Source organism: Podarcis filfolensis (assembly GCF_964270895.1).
Source record: "Podarcis filfolensis genome assembly, chromosome: 6".
Classification (NCBI taxonomy): domain Eukaryota; kingdom Metazoa; phylum Chordata; class Lepidosauria; order Squamata; family Lacertidae; genus Podarcis; species Podarcis filfolensis.
In genome coordinates, this window is record NC_139609.1 from 52,643,549 (window position 1) to 52,661,459 (window position 17,911).

The window sequence follows — 17,911 nt, forward strand, 5'->3', positions numbered from 1 at the left end:
GAAACCACAGGAGAGCAAGGTGCTCTTCTGCTAAGGTTCTGCTTGCATGTTTTCCCCAGACAGATATGGGTAAGAACAGGATGCTGGACAAGATAGGCTATTGGCCTGATCCAGCAGGCTTTTCTTATGTGGCAGATATCAGCTGGCATTAAGCAGGATTGGCGCAAAGGTTGCCAACAGAAATGACCATTTCTACTGCTTCAACTTTAGCTTCCAGCGGAAGCCCCACACACCACGGTTTGTTATACACAAGGTTTCAACCTCCTATCAAGCTTGAGTCCCTGCACACTTTTGAAACATGTTTCTTCCCCTGCTCATAACCATAACAAGCTTGATGAAATGTTCCTGCCTAGCCTCTCTTCCACCTTTCAATCTTTAACCATGGGTGTTAGGAGGTTGGCCTATCTTGATTAGCATGAATGGGCCTCGTGCCAGGGGTGTTTTTGGTTTTGGGGTTTTTTTGCCTGGTGAGGGATTTAATGAAAGAATTATGTCCCATGATAGCTGGAAATTTTTCTCCCCAGCCTTCAGAACGTGACGCCTATCAGCGTTTGAGTGATGAGCAGGGAGACAACTGAAGGCAGCTGCAGTTACAGATTGAACTGGGACACAGACAGAAGGAGATGGCGTTGACATGACCTGTCCACTGCTTTTTCAACATCTTCCTTTTTCATCAGGCTTTTACCCCACAGAGTTGGAAGTATATGACTGATCCCCTGGAATGGGCAAATTCATGTGCCATATCAGGTGTTGATCAACTGTTTTGCCATGATTTGTCTACGTGCTTTGTTTAGTTTCTTGTTTCCTGTTACTTTTGTTAGGTATATATTGTGTATTTAATAGTGCTGTGTTTTGATGCTGTGCTGTTAGCCAATCTAAGCATTTTCTTTTAAATGGAAATATAAATGTTTTTATAAACAAACCAAGTAAAAATGTAACAAGCCCAGTTCAACATAGTTTAGGACTGGTTGTTTTTCAGCATCTGCAGCATATTTTCTCCACAATTTGGGGGAAGCCATGTAGGGTCTTGGTTTACCTTCAAGTCACTAATGCAAGTGGTTTTAGTGGGATTCCAGGGTTTTCGCAGCGGATCCCTTAAATCTGTACTACCAAACTCACATGATCAGGAGATCTAATCTAGAGCTAATTAAGAGAAAACTCCCATATACTGAGTTGTTCATCATTCACCATTTAGTCACCAGGCAAAAAGATTGCTCTTTTCCTGGACCCTTGGCTAACTAAAGAATCTACAGCCTTTAAAAAAAGGGAGGGGTATTCTTTCTGTTTGTTATTATGTTGCACATCTTTGTGTTTTTATAATGGAACCCATCCTGTGATCCTTGGGTGAAGGGTGGTGTAGGAATTCAATCAACAAAATAAATGAAAATAAATTATATAAACCCCATGCAAGCAAAAGAAGCGCAATGGGAATCAGGACAAAAGTTGTGTGTAGTGGAAGATGCAGGAAGGTTACTAATAGCAAGTCTTAATTCTTTCTGGCCTGCCAGAAAGAACTGCAGAGAAACCACAGCCACCTCACCAGACTCCATACACTTGGGGCCATTTCACACATCATTATCATTATCATCATCATCTACCTGTCCTCCAAGGAACTCAATGAGGCATACATGGTTTCCCACCTCCCATTTAATCCTCAAAACAACCCTGTGAGGTAGACTAGGCTAAGATAGAGTGACTGGACCAAGGTCATCCAATGAGCTTTATAGGTGAGCAGGGATTCAAACTCTGGTCTTCCAGGTCCTAGTCCAGCACTCTAACCACTATACTACACTGACCCTTAGAGATAAGTCACTATTTGCCACCAAGAGGACATTCATTATCAAACGGTAGCCAAATTCAGCTAGTAGTATACATGTACAATACATGTTTTCAGGTGTATCATCTGTACACATTTTAAAAGATACACATTTCCTGAAATTAATAAAAAGCATGACTATAATCCTGAGACCTTGTTTCACCAGGAAAATATTGCATCCTCCAATCAGTGGCAGGAAAAATGTAGCTTGCGGATTTTTTCCAGAAGCTATTGCAAACATTGCAGTCGTATACAACACACATAATCTGGCTAAATGGAAGGTGTTGGGGGGGGGGGGGACATCTTTTCAGAGTCCGATAGCCAAAGGCTGCTGCTAATCAGATTCCTTAGGGATCTTTGCCTACCAACCTTGTATAAATGGACAACAGAAAACTTAATGAATAATATCTTTGGTAGTGCTTGACCACAAACACATTGCTCTAATCATGGCCTGTTATTCTCCCTGCCATCTACACATGCCGTTGGCAGTATCTGGAAATGCATTTACATAAAAGCCCTTCTCTAGGTGTGAACAGCAAGCTCTGATGAATAACATTATTGGTCTGAAAAAGCAGAAGTCATTGGGGAAAGCGAATGTTCTGAACAATTTTCCTGCCCCTGGGGCATCTTTGTCATGTGTTATTTGTAATTAGTCTTTTTGCAGGCCTAGAGTCCATCAGTAGGAGCAAGTTTGCTGTCAGGCCATCTCCAGCAAGGAAAGATTCACATCTTGCTATGCAGCTGTGTTGCGCTTTGCACTCCTCACAGTCTCTTTTTTTGCCAAGGCGAGGAGGGAGGGCAGCAATTCTCAACATCTGACGCAATGGCTGCATTCAGGTGTGCAGCTAAATCATGGTTTAGTGTTATGAGAAAGGACCACTGCAAGCCATCGGCTCATGCGCTCCTCCACTTTCATTTTAGAGATTAATCACAGCTTGTCATAACATCTGACCCTAGACAAATTATGAGTAATCTTACCTACAGCTTGCTCAAACAAGCCAATTTCAAATGATTTCGAAGCTGGATTGTTTCAACAAACCACAGTTAAGCTTAACCACGGTTTAGGGTTCCGATGGCACACTAAATCATGAGTAGCCTAAAACAGAAGTGGAAGGCTCCAATTTCCTCGCAGTTGCACCAGAAGCAGGAAGGGAGGAATGTGCAAGCCCAAGGCTCACTGCAGCTTGTTCCCATAAAGCCACACCATGGCTTTATGTCCAAACACAGCCAGCCATGTACTTCTAGCAATATGTCTCCAAATGCCAGTTGCTGGGCACTGAGAATGGGAGAGGGCTATTGTGCTCATGTCCTGTTTATGGACTTCCCATAGGCATCTGGTTAACCAATTAAAATCATAGAACTGTAGAGTTGGAAGGGACCATGGGTACTATCTAGTCCAACCCCCTGCAATGCTGGAATATGCAGCTGTCCCATACAGGGATTGAACCTGCAACCTTGGCAATATCAGCAACATACTCTAACCAACTGGGAATGCTGCGTGAGATGGGCTGGGGTCTTCCCCCCAAAATATTCTCTCATTCTTTTTAAGCAGGGTGTATGTGGATGGCACTATATAAGTGTTCCTGCACTCAATACTGTACAAATATTTTACATAAGCATCTCATCTCCCTGCCTGAGTTAGGAAGAGTCTCTTCACATACACTTTTTCCATGAAGGCTTTGGCACAAGCAATGGTGACTCTTGCCATTCTTCCATTCCCAGCCACCTCCTCTGGAGCTGGACTACAAAAGAAGCTGCTGGACTACCATGATGTCCACTTGCATGCATTGTGTAGTATGGCCCCCAGTGACATAGGTCCTGACTCTACTTCAAAGCCTTTGAGGGGATTCATTGCAGAAGAGCATAGTCACAGCAAATCTGCAGAACTGGCATGGTTACAGGTGCCACATAATACTCATTCCTCATCTGCAATAAATCACTCTTTTAGTGCAGCAGCACCCACAGTTTGGAACCCCCTGACTACTGGCAGACACCTTCACTGCACAGTCATACCTTGGAAGTCGAACGGAATCCATTCCAGAAGTCCGTTTGACTTCCAAAATGTTTGGAAGCCAAGGCACAGCTTCCGATTGGCTGCAGGAAGCTCCTGCAGCCAATCGGAAGCCGTGGAAGCAGCATTGGACGTTCAGTTCCAAAAAATGTTTGCAAACCGGAACACTCACTTCCAGGTTTGCGGTGTTCAGGAGCCAAAATATTCGACATGCAAGGCGTTTGACTTCCAAGGTACGACTGTACCTGCTAAAAACTTTTTGTTTAGGCCAGCCTACCCAGATATGTAGAATGTTTACATGTGTTTTAAGTGGGTTTTTAGCTTATTGTTGATTTTAATTATTTCTGAATATTTAAATAGTCGTTTCTTACTATTTTTACCAACAATTTCATTGTCCTATTCTTTCTGTCAATCAAGCGGAATTTAATTCTTTATTAAATGAATTATTACCATCTACCCACCAGCTGGAAATACAACTGGGCATTTGTTCTCTTGCTTTGACTGGCCACACCAGGACAAAACCCTCCCTCTAATTCTGCAGTCACCAGCTCTGGAGTGCCAGCTGCAGCAATTTCCCAATAAACCCCAGCGGCTTGGATTCCCCCTGCATCAGAAGCCAGGAATACCATTCAGTGGGGCTCCAATGACAGCCAGGGGCTATGTGTATTATCGGCACTCCAATCTATCCACTGTACAGTATTCCCCAGTCCCTGTATTCCTATCCCCACAGAGCAGGTGCGACCGGCAGCCACCATGCTGAGAGTTTAATTGCCGAGACTCAGGGACAGCTGCTCTTAAGCATCTCCAAATTGGTCTCCGGCAGGAAGGCCTGCCATCGTCTTCCATGCTATGGAGGGCAGAATTAATAAGGGGGTAACGTTCAGCGATGCTCCTGGGACCTTCTACACATACAAACACAATCTCTCCCCTTAGCTTTTTGACAATGTTTGTGATCATCCGGAATACTGAACTTGTGAGCTGGGATGGGAGAATAGTATGCCATCCCTCTTAGGAAGGGATAGACTAAAAACATTAACGACTTTGCAAGTCCTGACTTGGCGTGTCAAATCTCTGACAGCAGACAGCATCAGAGACTGTGTATTTTGCCAGAACTCCAACCTCAGCAGCTTCACCACAAAAAGGGTTTTGGTTTCTACTTGGTTGGGGGTTTTTTTTTTAAGTCTGCATGGGGAGATACCCAATGCTCACATGATAATGATGGTGCCATTTTTAATCAGTAACGATTTGGGGTTGGCTTTAGCAGGACGTGTCGTGCCCAATGTGGACGCCATACATGAAAGAGAATATATACACAAGCCCAAGAATGCCACTGGAGCAGGGGAAGAAAAGAAAAGAAAATGCAGGGATTAAAATGCAAGATTATGATGTGAAGAAAGAGTGACGACCAGGGAATTATGCAGCTGACAGAAAAGACAGCTAAGTAACTTATCTATGGCCTTGCCATAAATCAAACTGAAAGCAAGCAATTCCTTTTGCCACTAAAAGGAGGACAGGAGTCTGTGGGGTTTAATTTGCAGGTAAACAACAGTCATTCTACAAAATAGGAAGAACTTGGCTGCAACACAACAACAACTGAGCAACAAAATTATTTGCCTAGGATCTCATGAAATCATCCCCCTTTGAAGTTTTGGTCATTGTTGTTTTAAAGAGGACACGTTAACATTTATTTCTGCTGTTTAGGTAGAGAAAACACTAGCTGTGGTAAGGATTTGGACTACATGATCTTTGATGCCCCTGCCAACTTGAAATATAGCTTATACTGAATCAGACTTGGTCCATGTAGTTCAGTATTGTCTACACTGATTAGCAGTAACTCTCCAGAGTTTCAGATTGGTGTATTCCTGTTCCAACTGGGAGATGCTAGGGGCTGAACCCAGGACCCCCCCCCCCCCCGCATGTAAGACAGATGCTCTATCACTAAGATCTGGCCTTTCCCCAGAACTCAGATGCATCTACCACCCATTCCTACCCTGCCACAAAGATCTCCTGTCCCGTCGCCCTGCGAAAGCAGCCTAGTCAAATTGCCAATGGCAGTTGGCAGGTTTCACTTCACTTTGTGCGTGCTGTAACAATCTGTTATTAGCCCTCCCTGAAGGCAGATGCCAACTGCATCACAAGCAGAATTTGGACCATAAATTCAGCTCTAATTCCTGGCGAAAACCTTGTCGAACAGGTGCTGCTACAAAGACCCAGGAGAGTAATAGGCAAGTAATAACTAGTTACTTGAAGGCGGAGAGCAATTGTAGATGCTGGCCAGGCTAGGCCAGGCTACGTTCATCCAAGGAGTTCCACCAGCAGATACTTCCCATCCCTGGTAGGGATGACTCTAGGGCCAATGAAAGTTGCCAGATTCACGCACACAATGATTCAGTTTCACTAAGGATCAGGTGCAGGCGAGGCACCAACCACACCTGGCGTGATTTTGCCTTGAGGAAATTACTGCCTATAGAGGCAAAGAGGCTGGGTTGCGAAGAAGTGAGGAGCCCAAAGTTTTGTAGTCATAGCCCATTCTCTCCAAAGCCTCCAATTCCTGCTGGACAAATAGGGTGCAGGCCTCAAACTCCGGATAAAAGAGGGATGTGTGCTATCAAGCCACCAGATCTAAGTTAGGAAAAGGAGCATCTGCCAGGTTGAATTCGCTCCAGCACAGAGTGGGAGGCTTTGCAGAAGTGAGTCAACAACATCCTGATTCATGAGATTTAACATGAATGCGGGGGGGGGGGATGTAAGGCGTGTAAGCTCTATCCTGTTTGCCCAAGTGGCTTCTCTCCCTTCCTCCAACAACGCCCACGACCACCACATGTTCCTCACTCACAGCCCAGTCCTTTGCGGCCATAGTGGGGAGGAGGGCAGTCATTAGAGCCAGGATCAGCCCCTGCTATTCTTGGGCAGAGTCCATAGCCCCGGCAACTGGGAAGGACCCACCTCTGCCCCTTTCTAAACAAATCTGCTCTGGCACTCTAAGCAATGCCAGATAGGTGGGTATTTCCCACAACGCCCAAAAGCAATGCTACACCAGAGACATTGCGGGAAATTAAATGGCAAACAGACACAGCTCTGAGCACCACAGTCGACTCAGTAAGCCCACCATAGAATGTCGACAGAGGAGGAAGCCCACTAAAGGACACTTTGCCCAGAGCCCCTGGAACCTGGAACAAGTTGTGAAGGTGCAGCAGGGTCTTCTCCGTGGGAAAATCCTTAGTAAGCTGTATATACCCTGCCGGCCTTAGCTCATCTATCCATTCAGACATGTGTTCAGCACACACTAGTCTACAACATTATATATTGACGATGCTCGCCCACCAATGAAACACAAGAGCCCATCTGAAAAATGTGTTCTCCAACCATTTTCAGTAGCATATTTGAAGACAGCAGGGCAATAGCTGCAGCTCCGTTGTGTGGAAGGGTCTTCTGGGTACACAATGGAACTTCTTTCCCCCTCCACCCTTCCATGTGCCCTTAAAATCGGCTCTAGAAGGTTGGGGGGGGACCATCTAGAATGGGAGTAGGAGAGGAAACACAACTCCCATTGTGCCCATGGAACCCTGTTGGCAAAGCACTGAATACAACCCACTGACATTATGGCATAGCCATAGTCTCTTTTAAAAGTTGCTGGAAATGGTCAGAAACACACACTTTGGGATCAGGAACTGCCTCCTGGATGAGGCTACATGTAAGCCAGCCTTGGATGACTAAGCCATTCCTGAGCAGGACCTCTCTCTTCCTGATGTCACCAGAATTCCAGAAAAAGGAAAGGGAACCTGTAGACTTCCATATGCTGTTGAACTACAACTCCCAGCATCCCTGGCTGTTGGCCATGCAGGCTGAGGCAGATGGGAGTTGGAGTCCAGCAACATCACTAGGTCCACAGGCTCTGCATCCCTGTTCCAAGAGGCTAAAGCAAATTCAAATTATGCAGTTCACAGTCAACTTTTTGTAAATCCCCCACTATTTGGAGGGGAGCAGGGAGTTGGGAGACCCTTGTTGAACTTGGGTCCTGTATGCAGGCTTCCCACAGGCATCTTGTTAGCTGCTATGAGAACAGAATAATGCTGGACTAGTTGAGCTTTAGCCTGATGGCTCTTCTTATGCTTGCCATAAGTTACCATGTCACCCTAGTACCTGTGGTACCTCTATGCTGAGATTTTGGCACTGGTCCTTCTGTAAGCCCTTGACACCCTGAAGATGAGTTAGCTGTAGCTTTAACATTAACTCAGGGATGGAATGCCTGTGACCCTCCAGATGATGCTGGAGTACCCTGCCCTCTTTGGATGAAGGCCGCTATACAAATTTAATAAATCAATAAATCAACTCCTATCAGCCCCAGTCAGTATGGCTGATGTTCAGGAATGATGGGAGTTGTAGCTCAGCAACCTTTGCAAGGCCACAGGTTCCCCATCCCTGCATCAGTTTATATCCTACAAACAACAACCATCTCTGTTGATGCTTGCCTCTCTGCTTACCCTGCAAAGTTCTGCACTGGGACAGTGGCATTTAATTTAATGTAATTGCAAAGCACAGACACCGGGCATTGTAATAAAGTGGCAGTGTAGGAAAAGGAGACTATCTGGCTAATTAAAGGGACTGCATCCTTCTCCTGGAACAAAACAGCTATTCTACTCCAGTGACACATTTCCCCACATACTACACCCATCTCAGGAGCACAGATTCCACGTCTGTGTTGTGGAAGAGTAGCTGCGTTCATTTCTCGGTTGCAGCAAAAATGCAACAAGCGGTGGAATTTGACTACCTTTCACTGAGAGTAGACCCACTGCAAAGAATGGAGGTCATCAATTTCAGTGGGTCTGTGTAAAACTTAGCGGCATACCACCCAAAAAGTATTGTGGCATATTGAGGAATAGAAAGCATACAGGAGTATAAGCTCTGGGAGAAAAGAGCCCATGTTTGTTGTGGGACCATGTCTGGTAGCAATGACACTGACATGCTAAGGGTTTCCTTATAGGACAGCCAAATATCTCCCAGCATTCTCCCTCGTCTTCCAGACACTGATAAACAGAATCTCAGAGCTCAGAGGAAGATCAGCTCCATCTTCCGAATGAATGATCACAGAACAGACCCATCTTGCACTCCTCCTGCCTCATCCACCCTGCCCCAAACACCAAAAGCCACTATTGGTGGCATCAAATCATCATGCATTCAGCTCGCATGCAAGGAAAGTCAATTTTATATGGAATTAGCCCCAAGTGGTTGGTTCCATTCAAAGGGAATAGAAAAGAAGGGCAGGGGGAAGAAGATTCTTTGGCTGGGATACTGGGAGCCTGTGGAAGAGATGGCGGGGGGGGGGAGAGAAACTCTGCAGCTTCAGCTCTTCTCTCAGAGCAAAGACTGGGGCAGCCAACTGGAGCAGCGCACGGAATCCTGGATTGCCATTTGGCTGTTATGCAACCTCCACCAATTCCAAAAAAGCAGTTCTACTTTGCTGCTGCTGCTGCACCTTTGCAATGATCAGCTAAATGCTTCCTAATTGCAAACAACAGATTAAGCCAGCCTCCCCTGACATGGTGCTCTGCAGATTATTATTATTATTATTATTATTATTATTATTATTATTATTTACCCACCCATTACCCTAAGGTCCCAGGGTGGGTTACAACAGTTCAAACACAATATTAAAAACAGATTAAAACAACTAACAATCGTAGAAATGAGGTAGGTCCTAAAAACGTACATCTCAAGTGTCAAAAGCAAGTGTAAAGATGTTTTGGACTACAACTCCCAGAAGCCCAAGCCAGCATGGCCAAAATTCAGGGATGGTGGGAGTTGCAGTCCAGGGCACCAGGCTGGGGAAAACAGTGTGGCCATATACCACATATTCAGAATGGTTATTTAGCCAAAGTTTTCTGGTGTGATCAGACGCCCTTTCTTGAAAAGCTTCCTTGGATGTTTTTAAGCAGAGGTTGGATGGCCATCTGTCATGGATGCTTTAGCTGAGATTTCTGCATTGCAGGGGGTTGGACTAGATGACCCTTGGGTCCCTTCCAACTCTAAGATTCTATGATGCCATTTGAGATTAGCCACAAGGTTAGGAGAGCATGAGGTAGGCATGCAGAGTTGAACTAGATTGCTCCAAAAGCTTCTCCTCCCCCCAAAACTTGAGATCCAAACCCACATGCACAGGAATGCATTTGCCACCTTACCTGACACAGATACTCTCATGATCGCTTCCAAAGGCCTGTTGTTATCCAAGGCCCTGCTCAGACGTAGCTCTCCAGTGCTGTGGTTCAGGAGCACCAGCCTCAGTTCGTTGCCTTGCTCAAAGCTGTAGGTAAGCGTATCGGAGACATCCGGGTCATAGGCTGGGATTCTGCCAATCACACCCGTGGGGAAACTGCTGGACTTGTTGGTGATATAGTTATTGAAGAGGATCTCAAAATTCTTCAAGACAGGGATGTTGTCGTTCTTATCCAGCAGACGGACGTGCACAGTGGCCCGGCTGACGAGTGGGGCTGAAGTAGCCTGGACCACAATGACATACTCAGACTTGGCTTCATAATCCAAATCCATCAGTGCCGTCAGCTCTCCGGAGAAGATGTCGAGTTGAAAGACCTCGGGAATGTTGCCTTCCACTATCTGATACATGATCTGGGCATTGGTGCCCTCATCTGGGTCGCTGGCAGTGATCCGGGCCACCACTAAACCAATGGGGCTGTTCTCCTCAACAAAAATGTCAAACTCATCCTGTTCAAAGACAGGGGGGTTGTCGTTGACGTCAAGAACAGTGATATAGACATCAATAGGGGTCCTCATGGCTGGCATGCCCTTATCGACGGCATATGCCCTAAGCTCATACAATGGGACATTCTCCCTGTCCAGCCTGCGCAGTGTCCTAACAATGCCCGATGTGGATTCAATTATGAAGTCTCCATCCCCATCGTCCCCACCCTGGAAGGTATAGAACACCCTCCCATTCAGTCCAGAGTCTCTGTCGGTGGCGGAAACCTGCAGGACACTCGTGAAAGCTGGCACATCCTCATATACAGAACCCTGGTAGTTATCCCTTAAGAACTGAGGTGCGTTGTCATTTACATCGTTGACTAGGATCTCCAGGTAGGTAGTATCAGATTTCTGGGGGATGCCATTGTCCCGGGCTGTAATTGCCAATGTGTAGGACACCTGATCCTCATAGTCCAGCTCCATCTGAGTGGTGACAGCACCAGTATCCATATCTATCTTGAACTGAGGGATACTGTCTTCCATGAAGTAAGTAATGCGGGCATTCTCCCCGGTGTCCTCATCCGTAGCACTAATAATAACTACAGTGGTACCCACTGGCCTGTCCTCATTGATGTTCACGGTGTAGTGGGAGCTTTGGAAGACTGGTCGGTGTGTGTTGGCATCTGTCACATTCACAAAAACCTGGGCCGTGTCAAGTCGTGTGCCATCGGAAGCAGTAATGGTAAGCAGGTACTGACGCTCTAATTTGTAATCCAAGGGTAGGGCCAGGGTGATGAGACCCCCACCACTCTGGCTGGTTATGGAGAAGCGATTGCGGGTGTTCCCATTAGTGATCTGGTAGGTGATGACGCTGTTGACATCCCGGTCGATGGCAGAGACTGTAAGGACACTGGTGCCCACAGCAGCGTCTTCATTGAGCCTCATGGTATATTCCTTTTGAGTAAACTCAGGATTGTTATCATTGACGTCCAGGACGGTGATGCTGACGCTGGCCGAGGAGGTCATGGGGGGGCTACCGTGGTCTCGGGCCTCAACACCAAAGTTGTAGAAGTCCACAGCTTCACGGTCCAATTCAGAGGCCACCACAATCCAGCCTGTGTTGTTATTGATGGTGAAGGGGAAATCAGAGCTTGTGTCAACCAGAGCATACTCCAGCCGAGCGTTCTCCCCAGAATCCGCATCAATGGCTTGGATGTGGATGACCGAGTAGCCCACAGGGACATTCTCCAGTACCGTGGACTGAAAAGGGGTGCTGACAAATATGGGGGCGTTGTCATTGACATCCAACACCTGGATGGTCACCAGCCCACTGATGTTGGAAAGAGGGGGCCTTCCTCCATCCTGGGCCCTAATGCGGAGGGTGTATTCCTTGTTCATCTCATAGTCAAGCTGGCTGACCACATCAATGTTACCTGTCTGGGCATCGATGTAGAACTGGCCGCGGGTGTTGCCACTCATGATGCTGTAATGCACCAGAGCATTGCTACCTTTGTCCCGGTCGGTCGCATTGACCCGCAGGATGTGAGTGTTGGAGGCCACGTTCTCGGGCACCTGCACCACGTAGCGTTTCTCACTGAACTGCGGCGAGTTGTCGTTATCATCCTCCACCGTGATGTGGATCGTGGCTGTGGTGCTGCGTGGCCCTGGGTCTTTGCCTTGGTCGTTGGCCTCCACCATCAGCTGGTAGGCCTCAACCGCTTCCCGGTCCACCAGGCCATTGGTACGGATGACGCCAGACTTGGGGTCAATCTCAAAGATCCGGTTGGAGCCGTTCCCGTTCAGGATGCGGTAGAGGATGTTGGCGTTGGGGCTGGCATCCCCATCCGTGGCCCTCACCGTCAGCACTTCGTAGCCCACCTCCAGGTTCTCCCGCATGCTCTCCTTGTACTCCTGCTGCTCAAAGACCGGGTCGTGGTCATTGGTGTCGCTCACTGTGATCATGAGGGTGGCCAAGGCGGTGCGGCGTGGCACGCCGTGGTCCGTGGCCGTCACCCGGAACACGTGGGTGCTCTTGGTCTCCCGGTCCAGCTCCTCAGCCGTCGTCACGGCCCCCGTCTGGGCGTCGATGGCAAAGAAGCTGTTGGAGCGGCTGTCGTAGAGGGCATCCATGGAGTAGTCCAAGCGGCCCCATTCGCCCTCATCGGGGTCCAAGGCCCGCAGCATGATCACGGGGGTCCCCGCCGGCCTGTTCTCCGGCACTGAAGCCTGGTAGGCTGGCATCTGGAACTGAGGGCTGGCGTTGACGTTCCTCTTGGAGCGGCTGCTCCCCGCGCCACCTCGGGGGGCCCCCTCGGATTGCCACAGCTTCTCCATCTGCTGTTGAGAAGAGCCCAGGCCGATGCTCCACAGGACAAAGGTCTCTCCCTCCTCCTCCTCCTCCTCCTCACAGAGGCCGCACAGGAGCTCCAGGCGCAGCGGGTGCCCGGAGCGGAGGCACCTGGCCCGAGGGGGCAGCACCAAGTCCTCCTGGAGGTGGTCCGACGGCTCGCTCCCGCCGCTGTCGCCTCGCAACCGGCAGCGCAGCCGGCAGCCTCCCCGCGAGCTGGCCGGCGGCAGGGGGACGCGCGCGCCCGGCTCCATGCACAGCGCCCGCCTGCGCCCCCTGCGGAACCGCGGGCCCGGCTCCGGGGCCAGCAGGAGCCGGCTCAGCAGCACCAAGTCGCCGTCCTCAGCCGCGCCGCCGCCGCCGCCGCAGCGCGGCCCGAGCAGGTGCGCCCAGAGGCCGCGGGCAGGACGCGCGGCCGGGCAGCGCCACGAGAGCGGCGGCGCGGCGCAAGCGGGGAGCAGCTCCGGCTCCGGCGGCGGCGGCCAGGCCGGTCCGCTGAAGGGGGCGCAGGGCGGCCCCGGGGGGCTCCGGGCTGCGGCCGAGCGAGGGATCCCCAGCGCCGCCAGCAGCAGCAGCACAGCCCGGCCGGGGGCGCAGCAGCCGCAGCCGCCGCCCATCTCCCGCCGCCGCCCGCACTCCGGCTTCCTCTCGCTCCGTCCGTCCGCGCGTCGCTCAGCAGCTGCGCTTCATGCCCAGCGGAGGATCCGGGCCGAGGCGCCCGCCGGCTCCGCCGATCAGCCCCAGCAGGTCCGCCGCCGCCGCCGCCGCCGCCGCGTGCGCTCTTGCTCGCAGCCCGCGAAGGTCTCTCCGCCTGCCAACCAGCCCGGCAAGGCTCCGCTGCGGCAGCAGCTCGCCGACGCTCATTTCCATAGACCTGCGGCTCTTAAAGGAGCCGCGGCAGCCCCGGCTGCTGGAGAGGAGAGGCAGCCGCGCGGTGGGGCCCTCCCCGGAGTTATACCGCCACTTTCTCCCCCAGCGGCGGCGGCGGCAGGGCTGCTAGAGAGGTCCGCCCGGCTCCTGTTGGCCGATGGCCGGGCCTTAGGAGCAACCCGGGAATAACAGGTGGTGGCATTGAGCGTGTACAGAGTGCAACAGGGCCTCGGCTTGCCCATGTCCGCAGGCAGCCTCTGCCCATCTGGACTGGCTTTTATTTATTTATTTCTGACGTTTATATGCCGTCTTTTCTTCTGGGGGTGTACATGAAGCATAGAATTGGAAGGGAACAGGAAGGGTCGTGGATGCTTTAGTGAAATTCCTGCATTGCAAGATGACCCTTGGGGTCCCTTACAACTCTACAGCTCTATGATTTCATGATCTAGACCAGCCCCCTGCAGTGCGGATATCGTTTGTCCAATGTGGGGCTCAAACCCATGACGTTGAGATGAAGAGTTTATTGACTATGGCTCTCCTGCCCACCCCCATTTCATCACTGCAACAACCTTGTGAGGTACTAAGAGAAGGTCATCCAGTGAGCTGAGTAGGTCATCATCGTGGCTGAGTAGGGATTCATATCCTGGTCTCCCAGGTCCTAGTCCCAACTCTCTGAACCATTACACCACAATGGCTCTCATTACTATTACTATTACTATTACTATTACTATTACTATTACTATTACTATTACTAATATTACTACTGCAAGGCATCCCTCCCAGAGAATTTGTAAACTGTGATCAGGGCTCTCTGGGGCTTAATGTTCAGTGCCAAAGCTTAGCCCTGAAAGAAATGAACCAGTAATGAGCATGCACAGAGTACCTTTTTCTTCACATCTTAGAGCAGGAGTTGCCCACATAGTGCCCTTCAAATGTTGCTGGACTACAGCTCTCATCATCCCACACACCTTTGGCCATGCTGGCAATTATCCATGGGAGCTGCAATCCAACAAGTTGTTATGTTTGTTTGTCTTGTGTGTTTGTTTGTTTGTTTGTTTGTTTGTTTATAATATTGTGAAAACCAATAAAAAGAATTTGGGGGGGGGGGAGGAAGAAACCACACTGGCTATGCCCCCCTTGGGGAATTGCAGCCAACTTCCATATATCTGGGACTGGAGGAACGGCTTCTGGTGTCCTGAACACTGGGGCTCTCTCACAACATGAGAAATTCCATTTGGGGAAACCTCAACAGTTAGATCCTTTTAAAAAGCCAATTTATTATGTATTGTAAATACACACAATGGAACTTCTGTGCCTGGTGCATTTGGATGCGTAGACCCATTCTGCATTTTTATTTTTATTTTTAAACTACAACACAAAGTTGATGTGGCTATAATGGCTAGTACCAAGGTTTGGGGAGCTGAAAGAAGAGTGTTTCTGTTTTTTTGCCATGGCATGCTATTCATTCTCAGCAGCTGTTCAAATGCCCATAATTTTCATTTTGCTGTTACGCAGTCTATTGAGAAAGTGACACCACAGAAATACTACTTGTATGCTGTCCTTGTATAAACATGCACAAAAACACCGACTGTGTAGGCAAACATTCTGGATGGATTTCTGCACAGAAGCAGTTCAACTCCCACTCAAAGTGGGAATTAAGCAGCCAAACTCTGTGTTGAATTTCAATAACAAGTGTGGACAGGACTTGATAAGAGGCTGCCTCGTCAGACCGTTAGTCCATCTAGCTCACTGCTGTCAGCAATGATTGGCAAGGTTTCAGGCAGGCGTCCTTAATCTATTTATTAGATTTCTCACCTATCCTTGACTGTGGAACTCACTGCCACAAGAGGCAGTGGTGGCCACCAATTTGGATGGCTTTAAAAAAAGGATTAAATGCATTCGTGGAGGATAAGGCAACCAGGGTCCACTAGCCATGATGGCTGTGCTCTGCCTCCATGCTCAGAGAGAGTATGTTTCTGAATACTAGTTGCTGGAAACCACAGGAGGGGAGGGGGCTCCTGTGCTTGAATCCTGCTTGTGGGTTTCCCACCGGCATCTAGTCAGCCACTGTAAGACCAGGATGCTGGACTAAGTAGCATCCTGTTTATAAAATGGGGAAGGACTGGAGCGTTTGCCTTGCACACAGAGGTTCCCAATTCTTGTCATCTCCAGTTAGGGCTGCAACCCGGGATAAGCTGCCGCCAGTCGATATAGACGATTATGGATCACATGGGTCAATGTTCAGATTCAGTGTAAGACAGTTCCCTATGTTCCTAAGAGCAGAATTCAGGACTTCTGTAGCCTGTGAAATATTTTGTAAAAGAAAGAAATTGGGGTTCCATCTCTTCTTCGAGCCAGTTTACAAGACGACCATGGGTGGAGTGGGGTGGGGTGACTCTGTTCAATCAGTGCAAATCTTCGTTGTGATGAACTGAAGGAAGAAGCCTGTGCTAGTCAGACAAGCAGAACTGCATAGGCTACGCTGGACAGCAGCCTGGGCCAGATACCCTGGCTGAAACCTTCTCTCCCCCCCCCCCCGCCCCAATTGACTTCTCCAATGGGTGGGCGAGCGCCAATCATTCACTGGCTGGAGCCCGGGTGCTTCCTTTCCCTTCCACCTCCTTTCCTTTTACACCAACTTTTGCAGCACATTTTGCTTGTGTACGTTTTTGCATGTACAAGGAACCTGCTTGCGCAAGGCTTGTCGCTCCAGGAATGGTGCTTCTTAAAAGGGCAATGCCGCCAGCTTTCTCACAGCCTCGCTCACTGCAGGTGCACAGAACCTCAGACACGTCCCTTTCTTTGGACTGATTCATAATAATAATAAAACTGCTAGTGGTGCTGCTGTATTCCCCACTTAGGTAGTGCGCCCACTATATAATCAGAACTTCAGTTCTTTGATTTGGAACTCATTATGACTCACATAGACACAAGTTCAGATCCTCTTTCCAATGAAAACAACAACAGCAATACACTCTTATGCTATTAGATACACAAAAAGAAACTGAGGGGGGGGAGAGAGAAAGAGTTTATGTACATCAGGCTGCAATCCTGTACAGAGTTACTTGGGAGTTAGTCTTATTGAACTCACTGGGGATCACTTTTTAACAGACATGCCTAGGATTGCACTCTCAGAGACTGGAAGTGTCTGTTATGTATTTTTGTTTTTTAAACAGTTGCATAACGGAAAGCGTTAGCATTTAAACACTACAGCTATAAGTGAATCAATAATAATAATTTGCATTGATATAGCAATTTAGAAGCACTTCCTATACATTATCCAAATACTTGTTACACAATAGGCCCATAATGTATGTCTCCACCCTGCTATTGCAGATGCGGGAGCTGAGAGGTAAGCGCCAGCCTGATGCACCTTGTGGGTTCACATCTGAAGGAAAATCTAAAATGGATGGATGTCTCGGATCGTACTGCTAATCTCTTGACTAGACTATTACTCACTTAACTCAGAATATAAAGGAAGCAATTTGACAGAAACCACAGCTGTACATCCTTGGATTATGAATGGGGACTCCATTCAAACCCAACTGAAATGAACTGAAGTTAAACAGAAGCAATGCATGCTGGTGGACCATGGTTGAAATAACTAGGATTTTATTTTTTTTAAGACAGTTAACATTGTTGCCTCTTTAACTAGTCAGGGGGCTGAACAGGTATATTGCACAGGTGTTTGTTCACAACAACGACAATAGATCTAAAATGTATTCACTGGCAGGAGCTCCAAGAAAATGGTTCTCTACCTGGGCATTTTTACCCTGAGAACAAAGGGTTTTTCTTTTGTCCTCAGAGCAGAGTAGCCAAGCACCATCACCCTGGGCAAATGACCAAATCTATTTTAATGTTCTGCTGTGTAAACCTATGGCTGATGATGGATCGCTGGTGGTTGGAAAACTTGCAAAATGGCTGAGCCAATAAAATATAAAAATTATGCCTTTTCATCATTTTTTGTAGCACAAAATCCTATACACACCTACTCAGAAGTTAGGCTTGCAGAGTTCAATGGGGCTTACTTCCAGATTAATCAGTACAGGACTGCAGCCCAAGTCTATTCAACAGCACCCATCATCCTTTGGGTGACTATCTGCATCCTGACTTATAATAACAAAACGAAACCCCTCTGCCCTGCCAAGACAAACTCCTTAGCAATAGATAA

General features: G+C 48.4%; 1 protein-coding gene across 4 annotated transcripts in view; it reads right to left on the reverse strand.

The window, feature by feature from the left end:
• The window catches only part of CELSR2 (cadherin EGF LAG seven-pass G-type receptor 2), a 118,267-nt gene extending 104,620 nt beyond the window's left edge, over positions 1-13,647 (reverse strand). For 3 of the 4 annotated variants that reach the window (XM_083617778.1, XM_083617776.1, XM_083617775.1), the window contains exon 1: positions 10,007-13,647. In XM_083617778.1, coding sequence (XP_083473904.1) covers positions 10,007-13,487 — 3,481 coding nt within the window. In that variant the 5' untranslated portion in view covers positions 13,488-13,647. The remainder of the gene's footprint in view (positions 1-10,006) is intronic. The other variant, XM_083617777.1, reaches the window with a different exon arrangement.
• Between the last annotated feature and the right edge of the window lie 4,264 nt (positions 13,648-17,911).